The sequence below is a fragment of the Brugia malayi genome (assembly GCF_000002995.4).
Source record: "Brugia malayi strain FR3 genome assembly, contig: Bm_v4_ChrX_scaffold_001, whole genome shotgun sequence".
In the NCBI taxonomy this organism is placed as follows: Eukaryota; Metazoa; Nematoda; class Chromadorea; order Rhabditida; family Onchocercidae; genus Brugia; species Brugia malayi.
The window spans coordinates 9,959,013-9,976,383 of NW_025062479.1; the positions used below are offsets into that span (position 1 = coordinate 9,959,013).

A 17,371-nucleotide genomic window follows, 5' to 3' on the forward strand; every position below is an offset into this window, starting at 1 on the left:
AACGAGCACTACTCACTCCTACCTTTCCTTCCTCCTTTCCCTGTCTTTCAACCAAAATACAAATTTTACGGCAAGCAAGCCGTATTCAATTCATCATTACAGCTTTTTTAATCCATCTATTCCTCATTATTATTCGAAGTTTTTGCCAACAAAAATTTCTAATTTGATCACTGATCCCTTGTTTTATTATTCAAAATAAATTGGTGGTGAAGCTACCAATTGTTTCATTAGTATTGTTGATTAACAGTTATCATGCTGGGCATATTACTCTCTGTTTCTTTATTTTATCAATTACCTGACCTCTACACTGCATTACCAATGTTCACGAATGATTTTATGAGGAATTACGTTGAGGCTGACCGACAGAAAGTATTATTTGATGGTATGAGAATTTAGAAATTCAAAATGAAAAAAAAGAAAAATTAGAAATAAATCAAGTTATATTATTATATTAACTAAAAAAAACCTCTTGCAGAGAGAAGAGTCTAGAATTAAGACCATTATAAAGATGAGATGTGTGGAAAATATAAGAATTTGAAAATGTTCGTGAATCAATTCTTTTATGATAGTTATTAATCTCAATGGATCTTAATTAGATATGAAGTAGAATTTGATTTCTTCATTCATAATTATCTTACTGAAATTTGCACTGATGATCGTAAAACTTCAGATTTGGGACAAAAATACTTACAACCACAGGATTTTGCTCTCGCCAAGATCACTCCTGGTATGTTCCTGTTAAATAAATTTCAGCTAAAAAAATAACAAATTACTTTTCAAAACTTGAAAAAAAAAAGGTTTATTATTTATTGTCTCTTTTGAATTATTTACCAATCTTTACCTAATTCTTCCGCACTGCCTAATTTCTTTTGCCATATAAGATCAAATCAATTGCAACGTATATGACCTTGCATCCATTTAATACTAAATAATCCGGTTGTGTAATTCTGTTGATATCTGCTGTAATTTTGATACAGTCCAGTGTAACTTAGTAGAACAGATGAACCTTTGTGTAAATTTCTCACTCACAATCATAATTTCCTAGTCTCATCCAACGTAAAGTATTTTTTGAGTTTTCATAACTCTTTTGAGTCTTTCTCTTGGCAAAAATGCAGTAGTGCATTTCATGAATTTAGCTTTTTTTTTTTTTTTTTTTTTTTTTCTAATTAGAAATTTGTCTCGTTGAATTAAAAATTCACTCATGACTTACCTATAGCAGACTAAATACAACAACACTGTATCACTTGTTATTTACTTTTATGAATTCCATAAATATGAGTGAGTTAGTTAAATTCAACAATATGCCGGATCAGAAACTAGTTTATTCTTGTTTTGTGTATGAAATTTTAATCAAATTTCGAGAAGAGAAAAAAATTTCAGTGGAGAATGTCAGCGAGGAACAGTTAAGTTCCATTATCAATTCGCAACTTTTTGAGGGTGACATTTTGGGAGTCGATCTGCCGACAGCAATATCAACGTTGATTTTGAAAGATGAATTATTGAATCAATATGATCATCTATTCAAACTCCCTGTATGTTTTTTTCTTATCTATGAGTGATTTGATAATTTTTGATAATAGAATTCTATTTGAAGCTTACTTTTGTAGTATCATAGCGCATTAAATTTGGACACATACAAAGGTAGGATATGGCCAAATGGACAAGTACCATATTTGTTGGAAGATGGAATGTCTGAAAAGTGAGTTTTTTTTATTGTTTTTTTTTTTTTATAAAACAAATGTTACCAGTTTTAAATTATGAACTACATATAAAACTGTGCAAATATAAATTGTATATTGTCGACTCTTTTTTTTTTTTTTTTTTAAATGATGTATTTCGAAGCTATCCAGAGGTTTATAGAATATATTAAACCTTCTTCATAACCAGAAAACTCTCTCTCATTTTATTCCTTCATTTGTGTATCAAATACCATTGGCCAATACATGACTTTGTCTAGTTTATCCATCTGTTTATTTAATTATTGAAAGGAAAGTAGATGAACGGAATAAATTTGCAGGCAAAGAGTAACTATTGCACAAGCATTCGATGAATTCAGAGAAAAAACTTGCATAAAATTTATACCAAAAACTGATAATGATATCGATTATATTATTATCCAAAGAAATAAAAAAGATGGGTTGGTTGTCCCCATCATTTTTTCATCAAATACCATTAATTAATATATGATCTTGTTTACTTTATTCTTATCTAAATTATTGGTTTTACTTGAAATATGAACATATCTTTAGAAATATTCGATTAGACATTTGATTCATCCTTAACGAGAATTACCATTACCTTCTGCATGTATTAGTATATCAGTTGTGAATGAAAGTCTAATCTTCTTAATACTAGAAAATAATTTAGCTGTTCGTCACATGTTGGACGAGCTGGTGGCAATCAGACGGTATCCTTAGAAGTTGATAAATGTTTTAAAAAAGGAATCATTGCCCATGAGTTAATGCACGTAATTGGATTCCTTCACGAGCATTCACGTTCCGATCGCGATGCATATATAGATATTATTGTGGAAAACATTCATCCCGGTACTCAGTAAACTTAAGCTTGGGTCTCTCTCCCTTTTTCTTTCTTTCTCCATGATAATGTTAAACTGAATATTCTGGAGGAAATAATCAAGGCAAACCTATTTTAAATTTTATTTTTTAGTTTAAAAAGAATCGGATGTAAAATTTACAGTCTTCTCTCAACATAATTTCCTTAATTGAACAAGCTTGTATTTTGGAAACAATTTAAAAATCTTTACTGAATTCTAGGGATGCTACGAAATTTTGAAAAATATCCAGAAAAAGTTGTTGATCTGTTGGGGTTGCCTTACGATTATGGTTCGATAATGCACTACCACAAGCTTGCATTTTCTAAGAATGGCCAATCAACTATTTTACCTAAAGTAAGTAATTCATTTTTCTATGCTAGGAAGCTCATCATAATATGAGGATAATAATAATGGTCGGCCAAATTTGAAGTAAAACATATACATTTTAAGAAGTAGGCTGAAAAAGTGTTACTATTTGTTAATTGTCTAAGACCGAACATTTTGAAATATCCTAAAGATGAAATTACATAAGAAAGTTAATAATTAACACTTTTGAATGCTTTTAAATACTTAAACAAATGTTACAGTTTTGTCATTATCGAAATCAGTCAAACTAAATGACCCAATCATACTTTTTATATCCAAAATGTTTCCCAAAGGAAATGCAAAAAAAGAACGATTACAGAAGCGAATTTCTAATCAAATTAACTTACTGATTCCTTCACCGAGCGTTGTATGCCAAAAATTTAGAATCAAACTGCGAAAATTGGACAGCGACATGAGCTTAGCCCCATCGATGTCGCAAAGATAAACAAGCTTTATAACTGCAATCCACTACCAGCGACAGTAACGACATCACTACCACCAACAACAGGAACTCCAGTGACATTAACAACATTACTGCCACCAACAACAACAGCTTCTGCTACTTTAATAACCAATGAAACAATCATAACATTATCTCTCAAAAGTAACTGGTCGAGAAACATAATAACACTATTTCCATTTCGCTCATTTCGGACAAAAAGACCCGTAATCACTGAAAAACTTCGAGCTATTAATACTACCGTAAAAGCAAAAACAACGGTAGTGACAGGTATTTAAACCAGATCCCAAGTTGATACAAGCTCGAACTTTCAACAGTTCAATTCAGCATACTTTTGATGTATTTTATTGAGTATCACAAAAAGTATATATTTTATTAATTTAAAAAGACTTATTGAATATTTTATAGAAAAAGTATTTTTTATTTTATAAAAAAAGTACTTTTTTTATTGAGTACTATATAGAACTTGATAGATTTATTAAAATTATTCCCCTGGTCGTTTAGATATAATAAGATTAACAAAATAATTATTGATTGTAATCATTAAAATATTTTTGTAACCAAACTTTTTCATGTCAACTCCATCGAGTCCTCTTCGATGTATGCAATTTTGTCTTTTAAAGACAACTTCTCATTAATCTTTTTAACCTCATTTCCTTTTGCTCTCTAAACTGGCTTAACATAACAAGAAGCATCCTTCATGTTCTTCAGCACTGATTTTTTAAACTGCAGTTTGCGAGGATCTGAATGCACACTGTGAAATGTGGCAACAACTTGGCCATTGCCAATATTCGCCGAAGTATATGGGTCACTACTGCAAAAAAGCATGCGGACTCTGTCCACCAAAAACAAGTAGCATTAAATTTTAGATTCAAGAAAAAATATTAGATAATAAAGAGCAATGTTAATTAACAATACTAAAACATTTCAGTCAAAATTGACTTTCTTAAGTGAAATCCTTTTCAAAACAAGAAAAAAGTGATGTCCAACAATCAATTAATTAGTATTTCAGATAAAAAAAAGTTAAATTGGAAAATCGAATCATCACGATGTGTGGATAAGAATTTATTCTGCAGTTATTGGGCAAGCATCGGAGAATGCAATACAGGAAGTAAATTTATGACGATATTCTGCAAACGATCATGTAATAACTGTGGCAATAAAGTGGGAAATGCTGTCCACGAATAAATGAAATCCAACATCCGGATTAGGTCGTGCAGTATTTCTATTACTTTAATCTATGTACTTCCTAAAACGGGTCTGTTGAATGTATTTGTGAAACTTACTACTGTATAATATATTCATGACAATAACTTATTAATAATATTAAAAATAAACGAGTTTTTTTGTTACATGATGTAGAAATAGAAATAAAAAATATCACTCATGAAGTCTTTCCGGAAGTTTCTTATGTTACCGATTATATCATTGTTAACGCAATATCAAACCAAACAAATAAAGCCTGATTTTTAGCTTGTTTAAAGCTTTCGAAAATTAAAATTATCCTATTTTCCGTATCATTTAAGTATAATCAGTGCTTATCGAAAGTGAAAAACAGCAATTTTATTTGAATAATTTTCTCTAACCTAGCAAAAAGTTATAAAGAAATGGATAAAAAAGAGAGGAGAAAAAAAATAGAAGATAGTTTGAGAGCGAGCATTCAAATAGCGACTTAATATGTAATCAAATTAATGTATTAAATTAATTAATCAAAATAAACTCTTAATTACTAGCATTCAATATATCAAAACTATATTATACATTATTAAAACACTTATTTGCTTCCACTATAACAACTAATAACACTGGTAACACCAATTATTTCTGTGGTGAGAAAATTTCTGTTAAATAAATTTGCATGACATTAAACAGTAAATCGGAAATGAAAATACGACAAAAGCTGATAAAACGTTCACATTTCATTAATGCAATTAGTTAGTCGGCGTGTGGATGGGCGCGAATGCGGGGTGTTAACTAGGGGCGCTTGTAAATATGAACGGGGCTGGGGAGAATTAGAGAGCAGCGTGAAATAGTGTGGCGTTTAAAAGAGAAGTAAGAGAATGATGAGGAAAATAATATACAGTTTTTTTGGTGCCTAGGAATATTAAAAAAAAAGTAGCGAAAAACGATGCGGTGAATGAAGAATAAGTGTAAATTGTATATTAATTAGTGTTGGCTAGTATATTTATGTATTAATTAATCGTAATTAGTATATATGCAAACTTAACGAGTATATATATAATAATTTTTCAAACTTTTTCTCAAAATATTTTATTGTTGAGAAATGGTTAGCCGAATTTATTTTAATGAGACTAGTGTAGAAAAAAAAATGGATAAAGAATGAGAATGAGTAAGAGCAAATCGCATTTTATTATTCTATCCATTGCATAACTTTATCTTACCAATGATTTTTTAGAATTCATTATTACTACTTAATATGAGATATAACATGTAATATATTAGCATGAATGAGAATTAAGTTTGAAGAAATTAAAAATAAATGAGTAAAACTTACAGTCACGTGTTTCAACATGTTATACAAACTGTCTTGATTTCATACTGAAACACTACGAAATGTTACTAAGTATTGAAAATACGAATTCACTTTATGCAAAATTAAGTTAAATGTAAAAGAACAAAAAAAAAAAAAAAAAAAAAGGAAATAAGAACGAAGCTGAAATATGCTACAAGGGAGGAAAAAAAGAAGAGAGAGAGAGAGAGATCCGATTAAAACATTACGTAGTAGTATTTAATGTTTTAAAGCGTTTAAATAACATTAGGTAACATTACGTAGTATTACGCCAAAATGAGATTTTGTAATGTTTAGTCGATAGTTAATAGAATTATTTACAAAGTGTCAACAGAGATGTTCGCTTTCTGTGAGTACATATTAGTATTATAATAACTTAACAATTTGTTACTTTTAGGACTGCTAACAAACTTGGATTCAGTGCTGTCAGTGTCTCATTTATACGCATTTCTTTCAACAAGCATAAGCAATGAACTCAAATTCTAATAATCCGTAATTTTCCACTTGAAATTCTCACTACTCTTTATAAAATAGTCAGTAATATAATGCTATCAATATTAACCTCTTAATACGACTTACACTTTCAAATATATCTTTTCATGGCTGTAATTCCTCAAATGTGTTTATCATAAACTAAAATTTTTTTTGTTTATTTATTTCAGACTTTACTTATTATATAATTTGTCGTCATTAATTACATAATTTACAGATTTCAGTAATTAACATAGACGAATATTAATATAGAAAATATTCTATATTTCAGATTATTGTTAATATTAGGTTAATATCAAATAATATGTTCATTTTAGAAATGCTAATCAGAGAATGCCACCAATGATAGGCTGGAGGGTGGATAATTTCGTAGTGGTATGGGATCCGTTTTTCCTGTATGAATCCCAGTGGTTGGTTTTATTTCGGTGAACTGGATATTGATATAATAAAATGATTAAACTAATGTACAATATGGATGAAAGTGTGTGAGAAATGATTTCGTGCGTTGGAATAAGAACTGTTCAGTTATTCATTCATTCAATAGGTTGTATAATCTCTTATTATGGATTGATTATCAGTTATTTCAGGTAGATTGATTAGGATTCGTTTAGGATTATTTGTTCGTTAGAACGTGGCGTTTATTTAGCAGAAATATTTCTTTTTTTTTTGGTTTGTTCATGCGTTATATCTATAAAATGTGACATGTTCGTACGTTATATCTATAACGTGACGTTTGTTTAACAACAGTATTTGGTTTGTTCATGCGTTATATATATTGTCCTAGATCTCTTCGTTAAAACGTGACATTTATTTAACAGCAGTATTTTTTGCTTTGTTCACACATTATATCTAGTAATCTATCCTACAAAGCCTCAACAATGCACAAACTACCTTAATATATATATGTGTAAAATCCCCAGTTTCGCTTTCTTTTCTGAATTAGGAGTTTTTTTTTTTGTTTTCACGTGAAAGCAATGTGACTTATTGGTATTTGCTGACTTCGGCTAAAAAACAAAGCGCCATTAAATAGTTTTCAACTCTGAAATTTAATACGGATCGCTAATCCTATCCCAAGATATATTGATTAGAATATGAAATGAACTTCAACTGTTTGCTTTGCCTGAACTTTCTCCAAATTCATTTTGATCATTTTGTATTAGATGTGACTTCTACATTAACGATGAGACTATTTTGTTTGAGCTAAACCTGCTCATGACTTATGACTCCATGGAAAGGTATGTCTGCGAAATGTGCACCAAAATGTATGCCTTAGAAATTTGTTTGTGAGAATTATTTGAAATTTTCGTAAAACCAATAAACAATCATTTTCAAACAACTTCTGAATAGAAATATCCTAAAAGTTCATGCTCTTATTAAGTTCTTCGAGTTTTACTGAACCCACTTATTATAGAATAACATGTTTAACTGGTATCAGAAAAAATAAATACATCGCTATCTTCAGCATACCTGTAGCGAGAGGACCGAATAATAGATTTATGCAGGCCAACAATTGTAGAAATAAAGGTTTGTTTCTTTTTCTTTTTTTTTTTTTTTTTTTGCATTTAAATGATTTACAGTGCTGCTTACTTAATTTTGTAAAGATCTTTTCATAGTGAAATTATATACTGAGAAAAAGCTGACTTGTTGCTCTGACAATCTCATATAGCTATCTTTTTCTCATCTTTCTGTTGCTACCTTGATTCCGATTAATCTTTTTTATCTTATCTGCTATCTGTCTTATGCAAATGACGATGATATCTACCACTCTCTATTAAGTTGATACTGCCCTAGCTGATAACTGGATTTCAAATATATTATGCATATTTCCATTTGCAGAAAATACTGATGACGAATGGATAGATATGGATTTGGTTATGGAAGAGGTACGAATCTTCAGAACGAAAAATTTTTGGTGTCCAAATCTGCGCTTCGAGGTTCATGGAACTTCACTTCCTTTGCTCAAGATTTGTTCTTTTATATTTGTTTTCTTATTATACACATTTTTTTCTGTTATAATTGCTAGATTATACTGTAGGATATTGCATTCTTTGATTAGATCTAGCGCATTCAAATATTTCACATTATTTGTCAGGCGCTTCATTTCCTGTTTTTTCAAATATTAGATTGTTCAAATATTCAACATAATTAACTTATGGTAAGTCTACGGTAAATCGATCTCCATTCTCGGAAAGCACGTCAAACCGAGATATCAAACTTCTCTGGTTTTAGACATAAAAGTTTTTAGACAACTGAGAAAAATTTTCCTTGCAAAATAGCTTCTAATGAAAATTCGTACTATAGAAACTTTTTTTTTTCAAATAAAAATCATATTTTTTTAGTACTCTACTTGTACACAAAACCACATGGATATTGGTGAGATTAAAAATGTTTCTAGTATAACGGTGGTCGTGTTTGATACGAGTGGTCTGCTTCGCGATACGGCTTTACTACCTCTTTGCATCGAGAGTACATTTTATTTCCTTATTTGAGCTTCTGTTATGATATTTTTAATTCTAGGAAAAACAAGTTGTACTGAATTCTTACTTATAGTCTATTACAGTTGTGTTAAATGTCTTATGACACAATGCGACCGCATTTATGACTTTGCAAGTATTCAATAAAATAAATGCTTATCACTTTACAATTTTATTGCAGAATTGTACCATGTACTCATTCCATACACAGTTCTGAAAGAGCTGGATGGGCTGAAGAGAACTGTAAGTTTCTCAAGTTATCGAACTGAAGCTAGTTAAAATAAAGTTCAATTATCCAAGATTACAAAGACTACATGTCTGTATTTACTATCATTATTCCTGTAAAGACATGAAAAGTGATCTGTAGTGTTGGACAATTTATTTCCATTCTATGGTAGTATATTCTAATTCAGACTATAGGAGTTGGACTACTATTAACTGGCCAACATTCCAAAAACTTTTAAGATTTGTACTTTATGAATTCCATCTTGCTCAATTGTTCCTGTTACATTGTAATGACTCATCCATTTGTTCAGTTTCATATTTCAAAAAAAAGTTCTTTTTTTTTCAATAATTTTACAGGATTACGAAAAATTGCGAGTGAAAGTAATTAAAATAAATAGAATGTTACATGAGTATTCAAAAAGTGGATGTGGTTATTTGCATATCGAAAATGTGTTTGAGGTATTTTTCAAATAAAAAAGCTTCAGTTATGAGTTGACTTGATCATTTCTCATTCTTAACGTAATTTCCATTGTTTTGGAAGTGAACGGATATTAGCACTTCATTTGATCAGGTTTTCCATTTACACACACTTTTTTGAGGCTTCCTTCGGTGTAAAAGAATTTGGGTGTCAAAACAATGATGATGTCATTCTGAAATGCGCATTTGTTACTACCATTAAATGTTTGTTACCTTTATTTTTCTCCATTTTTTCTTTATAATATAAATTCACTTCTTCATTAAGGTCCACTTTAATGCATTTATTTAATTTGATTTCGTTATCATCTTATTCTCAGAACTTTTTCATAGCAACTTCATCAGCTTCGTTTAGTTTCTTACTTTTTATGAGTCAACTCATTACGATGATCAAATTTCGACTACTATTATTATTAAACATTACCATTTTTTCGTTAATTATTTTCGTGCAAAATGGACGGTGTGTTTGCTTGTCATTTTTTTTCTCATTAATATAGAGATGAGTTTTTAGACAAGAACGGGAAGGTAATATTTGTTACAAATGATAGAAATCTTGCAATGAAAGCGGTGGCACATAATATTGTAGCAGTTGATCGAGCCGTATGTTTTTGCATATTATATAACTTGACTTTAAACAGTTCTTAGTCGTTTTTTTCGGTCACAGTGTTTTTAAAAAATAATATTTTATATATGTGTGCCATAGTTTATTACGTATATATTAAGATTATTTATTGTTTGTTTTGTTTGAAGAATTATTTGACTGTTTAATATCTTCTCTAACAATGAGATTATAGGGTTAAATATAGTTGAGGATCAGTCTTCTTTCAAATGATCTGCATTAATTATATTTTCAGGAATTAATTAAATTTGTGATGGATGATATACTGAACGACAGAAAAATACTGTCGGCAGAAAGCTCTGCACAACAAAAGCCACATAAAGTCCCATATACCGCACCTGTCAAACATTCCTATCCAAAAATAAGGGGCAACGGACGAGTTGTGTCCAACGAGACTGCGCATTGCTCATCGCCAAGATTTGAACCAATGATATTCATCCGTCCACCTCCTGTACGGCATATTTTTATGCAGAATAATCAATTTCCAGCCCCATTCCCAAACAGATTTCCCATACCTTCATGGAACGTACCTACACATCACTTTCTACAAATGTTTGCTCCATATTCATTTCAGATACTCCATGACATGGTAAGTAGTTTCAATTCATTTCAATATCGAATCTAATTAACTGATGTACGATAGATCATTCTAGTTTTATTGTAAATTTAGTCGTTACTTGTTTTAAATTAAATAGGCGATCTTTTAATGAGTGGCAAACTTGAAATGAAGTGAGTAGCATTTCGATGCTTTCTCTTAATAATGATAATAGATTGTATAAGCTGCAGAAACTTCATAGGTCTCTGAAAATAAATTCTGGAGAAATAATTTAATTGTTAGTTCCTTGTTTCCATTACAGACCATATTGCTCCCATCTACTAACACCTAACAGGTTTCACTTTTTTTATTGACAGAATAGTCAGTTTGCTGTAATCATGTGGTTTGTCTGATCTTTCTGCAGTGTTCTCATTTTTAATTTTTCTTTTCTTTTTTATTCCTATTTTGGATAATTTTGTAATAAATTAGTGCGAACCTGCATCCAATACTGTGATTATGTAGCTTAATTTGCCCAGAAAGTTGTAGCGGAGATTGTTTGAGATGAACTTTGTAATAGTTAGATCACAGTAATGAAATGAAATGAAATAGATGGATGATATAGGTAAACTTCACACAATATTTTACTGATTACTTTTAATACAATGGCTTTTATCCTAATAAATGTATCCACATCAACTCTTCAGGTCAAACTGAAATATTTACACATGTTTCCTCAAAGTCGTAATGAATTAAAAGTAGGCATTAAATGTTTATATTAATTATTCTCTGACTTTATGGAAATCAGAATGTTTTAAACTTAGATTAAACTGTTACGCAGTTTTTGTTAAACTCAGTTTATTAACTTTTAAGTAAATTGATTAGAAACCAGGCAAAAATGTTAAAATTGAATTTATGACTTATTCTTATTTCCTTAACATGTGCAGTTAAAATTACGAATTCTTTCACTTTCGCTTTGATGTATTGAGTTACTCGGAAAAACTCTTCTTTTTTCAGCAATGTTTGAGCAAAAATGGCTTTATTAATGGTTCCAATTTCGGAAAATAAGATGAACAAATATGAAATGGATATGCATACTCCACGAGAAAAATTTTAATAACTTCATTTTAACCTTGTATTTTTGTCTGGAGTATTCTTAATTTTTGTTTGAAAGCTTTCTCTTATGATTGAATCGTTATTGCTGTTTAAAGTACCGGCCATGTATTATAATTGGATTTTTGTTCAAATTTTGTGTTTAAAATTGATTAAATCAAATTCCCAATACCATATCGTAAGAATTCATCATTTCCCACATGTACTGTTGTTACCCTATGTGTTCTCACGTTTATTTCTTCCATTCGTTATTTCCTTCTCTCTAGAGCTCTTCGTTTAAGAAGTTACGGTACTGAATTTGAAGTCATTTGAATCACTTGTTTCCTTATTTCTCTATATACAGGTGATATATTCCATGTTGATCTCTTCACTTTCGGTTTTTAGTTGAAACATTTTGCTTTATAAATTGGCGTTCGTTTTTTTCAGCCCCTGGATTTACATCTGTAAATTTTACGAAGCGTCATGCTATCATTGAGACAGTTCAGCCATACAGTTCACAAATTTTTTAGATACCGATTTTTTGGGACCGACTGCCGATTGTGATCATAATCGATCGTAGTTCATTTGGGATTAGATTGTTACTAAAAATTTCCATATAAAAACAATGCAAAATCAATTCCAGAAACATTTTTCCAAATCTAAGTTAAATGAGCAAGTAAAATTGACTGTTTATGGAAGTAAAGTGCCCTACAAGCAATGCAGAAAATGTATAATTTGAAGGAAAGAGTATGTGTAGACTAAAAACTCGATATAAAATACATTTTTCATTCTTGAAGACACGTTTGAACAGTGGCTTCAGAAGTGTTAGTCATGTTTTCTGGAAACTGTAAACGAAAGCGGCATGGCCACATCACATCTGTTATCTATTTGCCTCCTTGCTTTAACTCTATATATTTTCTAAAGAGGACATCTGTATTAATGAAACAACACTTTTCAAATCTTTTCTGTATCCTGTAGCAGGTGAATATATCGTCAATTATCTCAAATCCAACTTTTCAATATAGTAAAATTCAGCTTAACTAATTCATCATATAAAATGGTTCACATCTATCAAAAAATGAAGTTAGCGTATAAAAAATTTTTAGATATTTCAATCTCAAATATATAAAAAACACAGTTAATTTCAAATAATACCAATAGAATTACCTTCCTTATTTGATAATTTTAACACTTTTTAATCGAAATCTTTCTGAGGGGACATTATTAAAAATTTTCGAAAATTGTCTGAAGTTCCAAATAAAACGAAATAAAATCAAATAAGTGTTCAAAGAAATCTTTATTCTACAATTTTGTGATAAGCATTATAATACACAGTATACAAAATTCATTATATATAATCCCAATATGGTGCTGAGAGATAATCCGATCAGTAGATATAAAGCAAATAATCCAAATTAGATCGTACTATGACGAGCTGTGATGCAGCGCATATGTCCATTATATATATATACGTTCCCATCCACAATGAATAAAATATATCTTCTCATATCTAACATATAAAGAAGACTTAAACATAAAACTTTTTTTTTTTTGTTTTTTGTAAACTAATTTTGTTGTTATTCAGTTAATATCTGTTCATTTCTTTTTTACTCATACTTCAAAATAAAAATAAAATATTGATTACAGTTGTATTGACTTGTGTTATGCGATAGAATTTTGCTGAATATGATACGTAGTATATTGTCATATCAAGCTTATCATTTGAAAGATTTGAATAATCGACTATTAGATAATAGTACATAATTTTTGTGCGCATTCGGAATTTTAGAACTACTCAAATTGTGATCAATAGTGCTGATGCATTATAGATTTCATAGGTGGGAAACATTCTATAACTTTTGCAAAAAAAAATTGCAAAATTTCATATGATACAGTTGGAGCGAACAAATTTCCGTCCATATTACCGTGTATCTCGTTGGTGTGGCATACGACATCCGGAATACGAAAAGCAGTAAAATTACAACGTGTACATTGGAATGGATGTCGATCGCCTACCTCAGTCATCCACGAAAGGTGCATCCATGCATGAAGTTCGAGAAATTTCTTTAATACCTTAAATGACCTAACAAATTATCATAATGACTGATCTAACAAAAAATTATCATAAAAGCAGATTCATGAGAAATTATTTTCCTAATAACATCAATTTAATAATACTTATTAATTTTAACCTACCTTTGAGTTGCAAATTGAGCAAGTAAGTTCCGGTTCAGTGACACTAATGCTACGTCCCTCAGAACCATAGAAACGGCGAGCAAGTGGCAACAAATAACGATTTGTTGTCAAAGTGTCTACTGTAGTGACGTGTCGATACATTTCCATTCTATCTGCAAAAGATCTACAATGAATAATAAAAACATTGAAAAAGAAGACAACAATTACAAATATCATCTTTTGTAAATATGTTACAATCCCTTATTTTAATAGTACTTGATCTAGTTAAAAAAAATATAGAGAGATTGGGAAGAATAATTACTTTAAAAATATTCATAATTTTTTCAGATCTTTTAAAAAATCATTAATTTAAATCAATAATTTCATTTATACATCTAACATTTATATTACATACTAATGAAACATATACACTGTATGCTGAATAATGGAGCCTTTTACCTGTACTTTCGTTCGAAGTTGCGATCTTTTTACGCTTTAAGCTAGCATAATCTTCATTTTCGGTAAAACTCATATCTGAGTCGCATGATGAATCCGTTAAAATTCGCTTCTTCGAACTGATGTCACTTTCAAGGAATAGATGATTGGAATGATTGAGATCATTTCCACTTTCTTCTGATTCGCTTTTGCTGCTATCCGTAAATTCTTCAAAATTTCTAAATGGAAAGCGTTCACCCATCTGAAATAATTGATTTATCATTATTTTGATATTTTACGACTATATGTATTTCTATTCTATTCATAGTAAGTACAAAAAGGATATCGAACGATTGTCACAGTGACTCTCGAATAAATCAATTGATAGCCACTAAAAAAACTAGAATTTAGAGAAATCTTTCACTTATAGTTTAGCTGAGTGGATATAAGTGATAACGCTATTAATGCAGTCTATTTTTAACTTCTGCATCACTTTTTAATCATTTTTAATTCGTCGAATAACTCTTAACTATAATTTAGTTGAAATATGTAGCCTAAATGAGAATTCAGATGAAGGTACTGTAATATATGAGCTGATTAGCAAATTTAGTAAATGTTAACTTCAGTATTTAAAAAATTTTCACTCAACAAACTCTCTAACTAAATAAATGAAAATATAATCTAACAAAAACAAAAAACAAAAGTTATATATCTAAATAGATCAAAACATACGCATCCTTACACTTACGTTAATTGCTTCCTTAAAATTTATTCCTTTCGAAAATATAGAGCAAATCACGTAACCAACCGCTCCGTAACTGATCGAAATACATAAGCTAAATATTTTTGGATATAGTCATCTTTAATACGACAATCTCATACGCAAGGATATTCAAATTACATTACACGTCAAAGATATAGCACTGATTTATTGATTTCTCATTCCCTCAACGAGAAGCTCGCTGTCTCATTTTAGGATTGCGATTGTAGTCTGTTAACGTCCACTGTAGTACGCCGATCAACTAAGCAGTGCACGTATGTTACTACGTTGGCCTTACCGTATTTGCGATAGGTTGGTGTACTGTGGAGTGCACATATGTTACTACTTTGGCCTTATCAAATTAGTGATAAGTTGAGGAGTATACATATTCATATCTGTGAACTGTTCATCTTCAAAGCTGAAAATACTGTTGCTTGATTAATTCCCGCGAAAAAAAGACAACCAATCGGCTGTCACCCACATGAGCATAAGTGTTTCTCTTTTCTTTTTATTTCTCTTTCCATTGTCTTTGATGATGTTCGGTTCCTAAAAGGAATTTAGAAAAATAACATTTCTTCTGACATATTATCAGTCATTTGCTTATTGTCCAGCTTATTATATCCATATTGTCCAACTTTTTATATCCATATTTTTTGTCTAATAAAATGGCTTATACATAAGTCATCTTTATCAGTTTGGTTATCTAATAAAGATGAAACTTCGCTAACAGTGGACGTCATGAATCATTGAATTGCATCCAACAAGATTTAGGAGAAAAAAAAAAAAAAATGGATTTATAGGACGATGATGTGCCTATGTTGAGGGGGCGGTTGTAGAATTTTTCTAAACTAGCAAGGAGAGAAAAAGAGGAATAGTGTGGGGAAACACAGCGAGAAACGCCTTTATGACACCAGGACATTAGGCTGTGATGACAGTAATGAGGAGAACTAGAAATCTTGAGTCAGAATAAATCTGGAATTTCACATGTGCAATGACGAAATACTTTACATGTACAATAAGTAAGTGGGAAAGTTTTCAATTTCTAAGTAAAGTTGCGATATCTCCAAAATTTGTTTTGGATTATTCCATTTTTTTTCGACGATATTATAAACGTTCGTGTCATTTTGGTGAATTGAAAGTATTTGAAATGGAGAACGACTGTGTTATAATCTACAAAAGTGGACAAAGAAATGAATCATCTATTCAAGTAATTAAAATATTCACATTATCTCCTTTATCTTGTGTTGGAAATAAGTTGTACATTGCAAGGAATAGTTCAGCACACCTAATCACCTTTTTTGTAAATGATATGAGTGTTCAATTCAGTTCACATTTACTGCACTAGAAATCATACATTGAAGAAACAGCTATACAGTTTGGATGACTTGAGAAATTGGAAGCTTTTACAGTTCAAACAATTTTTTAATTTCTTAAACCGGTCCTGTCTTCCTTTTTTTTTCTTGGATGCTTTTCTTAACTAATTCACTTTTATATCAAAATGGAGAAGGAAGTTAATGAAGAACGGAAGGAAGAAACTGGCAGTAAAACGGAAGGGGAATGATGCAATCATCGCTGTCGTTTTACAACAGCGATGACTGCATCATTGTCTACGAAAACATTTAAGACACAATTCATTGTTATTCCTGACCCTTAGACTTTACTAATTTTCAAAAATGACTTTATTTTATTATGATGAAGCTCTACTGTACTTTCTACTGGTTTCTGAATACATTCTCATTTGAAAAGAAGGTTATCTTTATAGACTTCTGTTGACAAAGGAAACAAAGTGCAAAAAAAGAATCTGCAAGAGAATGAAGCATATTTCAATCAGAGTTAGCATCATTCGTTAAAGTTATGAAGTGTATCATTTAATGTATATATCATAAAAAAACTTTTCATGTAATGGAAGAAACAATGCAACTTCTTTTGGGAATGTCATTCAGTAGATGATTTCTAAAAAGAAATGTAATAATGGTTCTCACTTTAATAATTTAGGACTAATTCCTCATATTATTAAATAAATTTTACTTAAAAAAATATCCTGGGAATTATTCCGGTTTTTTTTTGCTTCCGATTTGATGAATCAGTGGTCATATAATTGGAAGAAATTACCAATGAGAAGTGTTCGAAAATTGTCTTAATTTTCGCGAAGCACAGCCTTCTAAATAGTAATCAGTGATACT

General features: G+C 30.2%; 3 protein-coding genes across 5 annotated transcripts; 2 read left to right on the forward strand and 1 right to left on the reverse strand.

Moving 5' to 3' along the window:
- Positions 1–318: 318 nt before the first annotated feature.
- Bma-nas-14 (putative zinc metalloproteinase, putative) lies at positions 319–4,568 on the forward strand (the record flags this gene model as incomplete). Of its 2 annotated transcripts, none has more annotated exons than XM_001897715.2 (10): positions 319–382; positions 671–727; positions 1,381–1,532; positions 1,608–1,699; positions 2,018–2,137; positions 2,368–2,546; positions 2,775–2,908; positions 3,305–3,650; positions 4,113–4,232; positions 4,393–4,568. In XM_001897715.2, the coding sequence occupies 10 exons, from the start codon at positions 319–321 to the stop codon at positions 4,566–4,568; spliced, it is 1,440 nt and encodes a 479-aa protein (XP_001897750.2). The 2 variants fall into 2 exon arrangements, with proteins under 2 accessions (XP_001897750.2, XP_042930236.1); XM_043074302.1 differs by having other exon boundaries at positions 3,305–3,524.
- A 3,330-nt stretch (positions 4,569–7,898) lies between these two features.
- Bm307 (Uncharacterized protein) lies at positions 7,899–11,794 on the forward strand (the record flags this gene model as incomplete). Of its 2 annotated transcripts, XM_043074303.1 has the most annotated exons (10): positions 7,899–7,926; positions 8,239–8,336; positions 8,742–8,868; positions 9,058–9,119; positions 9,459–9,560; positions 9,701–9,782; positions 10,087–10,175; positions 10,430–10,783; positions 11,434–11,484; positions 11,744–11,794. In XM_043074303.1, the coding sequence occupies 10 exons, from the start codon at positions 7,899–7,901 to the stop codon at positions 11,792–11,794; spliced, it is 1,044 nt and encodes a 347-aa protein (XP_042930237.1). The 2 variants fall into 2 exon arrangements, with proteins under 2 accessions (XP_042930237.1, XP_001897749.1); XM_001897714.2 differs by lacking the exon at positions 11,434–11,484.
- A 1,439-nt stretch (positions 11,795–13,233) lies between these two features.
- On the reverse strand, positions 13,234–15,524 carry Bm9159 (Uncharacterized protein; the record flags this gene model as incomplete). The annotated part of the gene is made up of 6 exons (XM_001897713.2): positions 13,234–13,328; positions 13,744–13,891; positions 14,015–14,166; positions 14,453–14,690; positions 15,177–15,264; positions 15,487–15,524. The coding sequence occupies 6 exons, from the start codon at positions 15,522–15,524 to the stop codon at positions 13,234–13,236; spliced, it is 759 nt and encodes a 252-aa protein (XP_001897748.2).
- Positions 15,525–17,371: the final 1,847 nt, after the last annotated feature.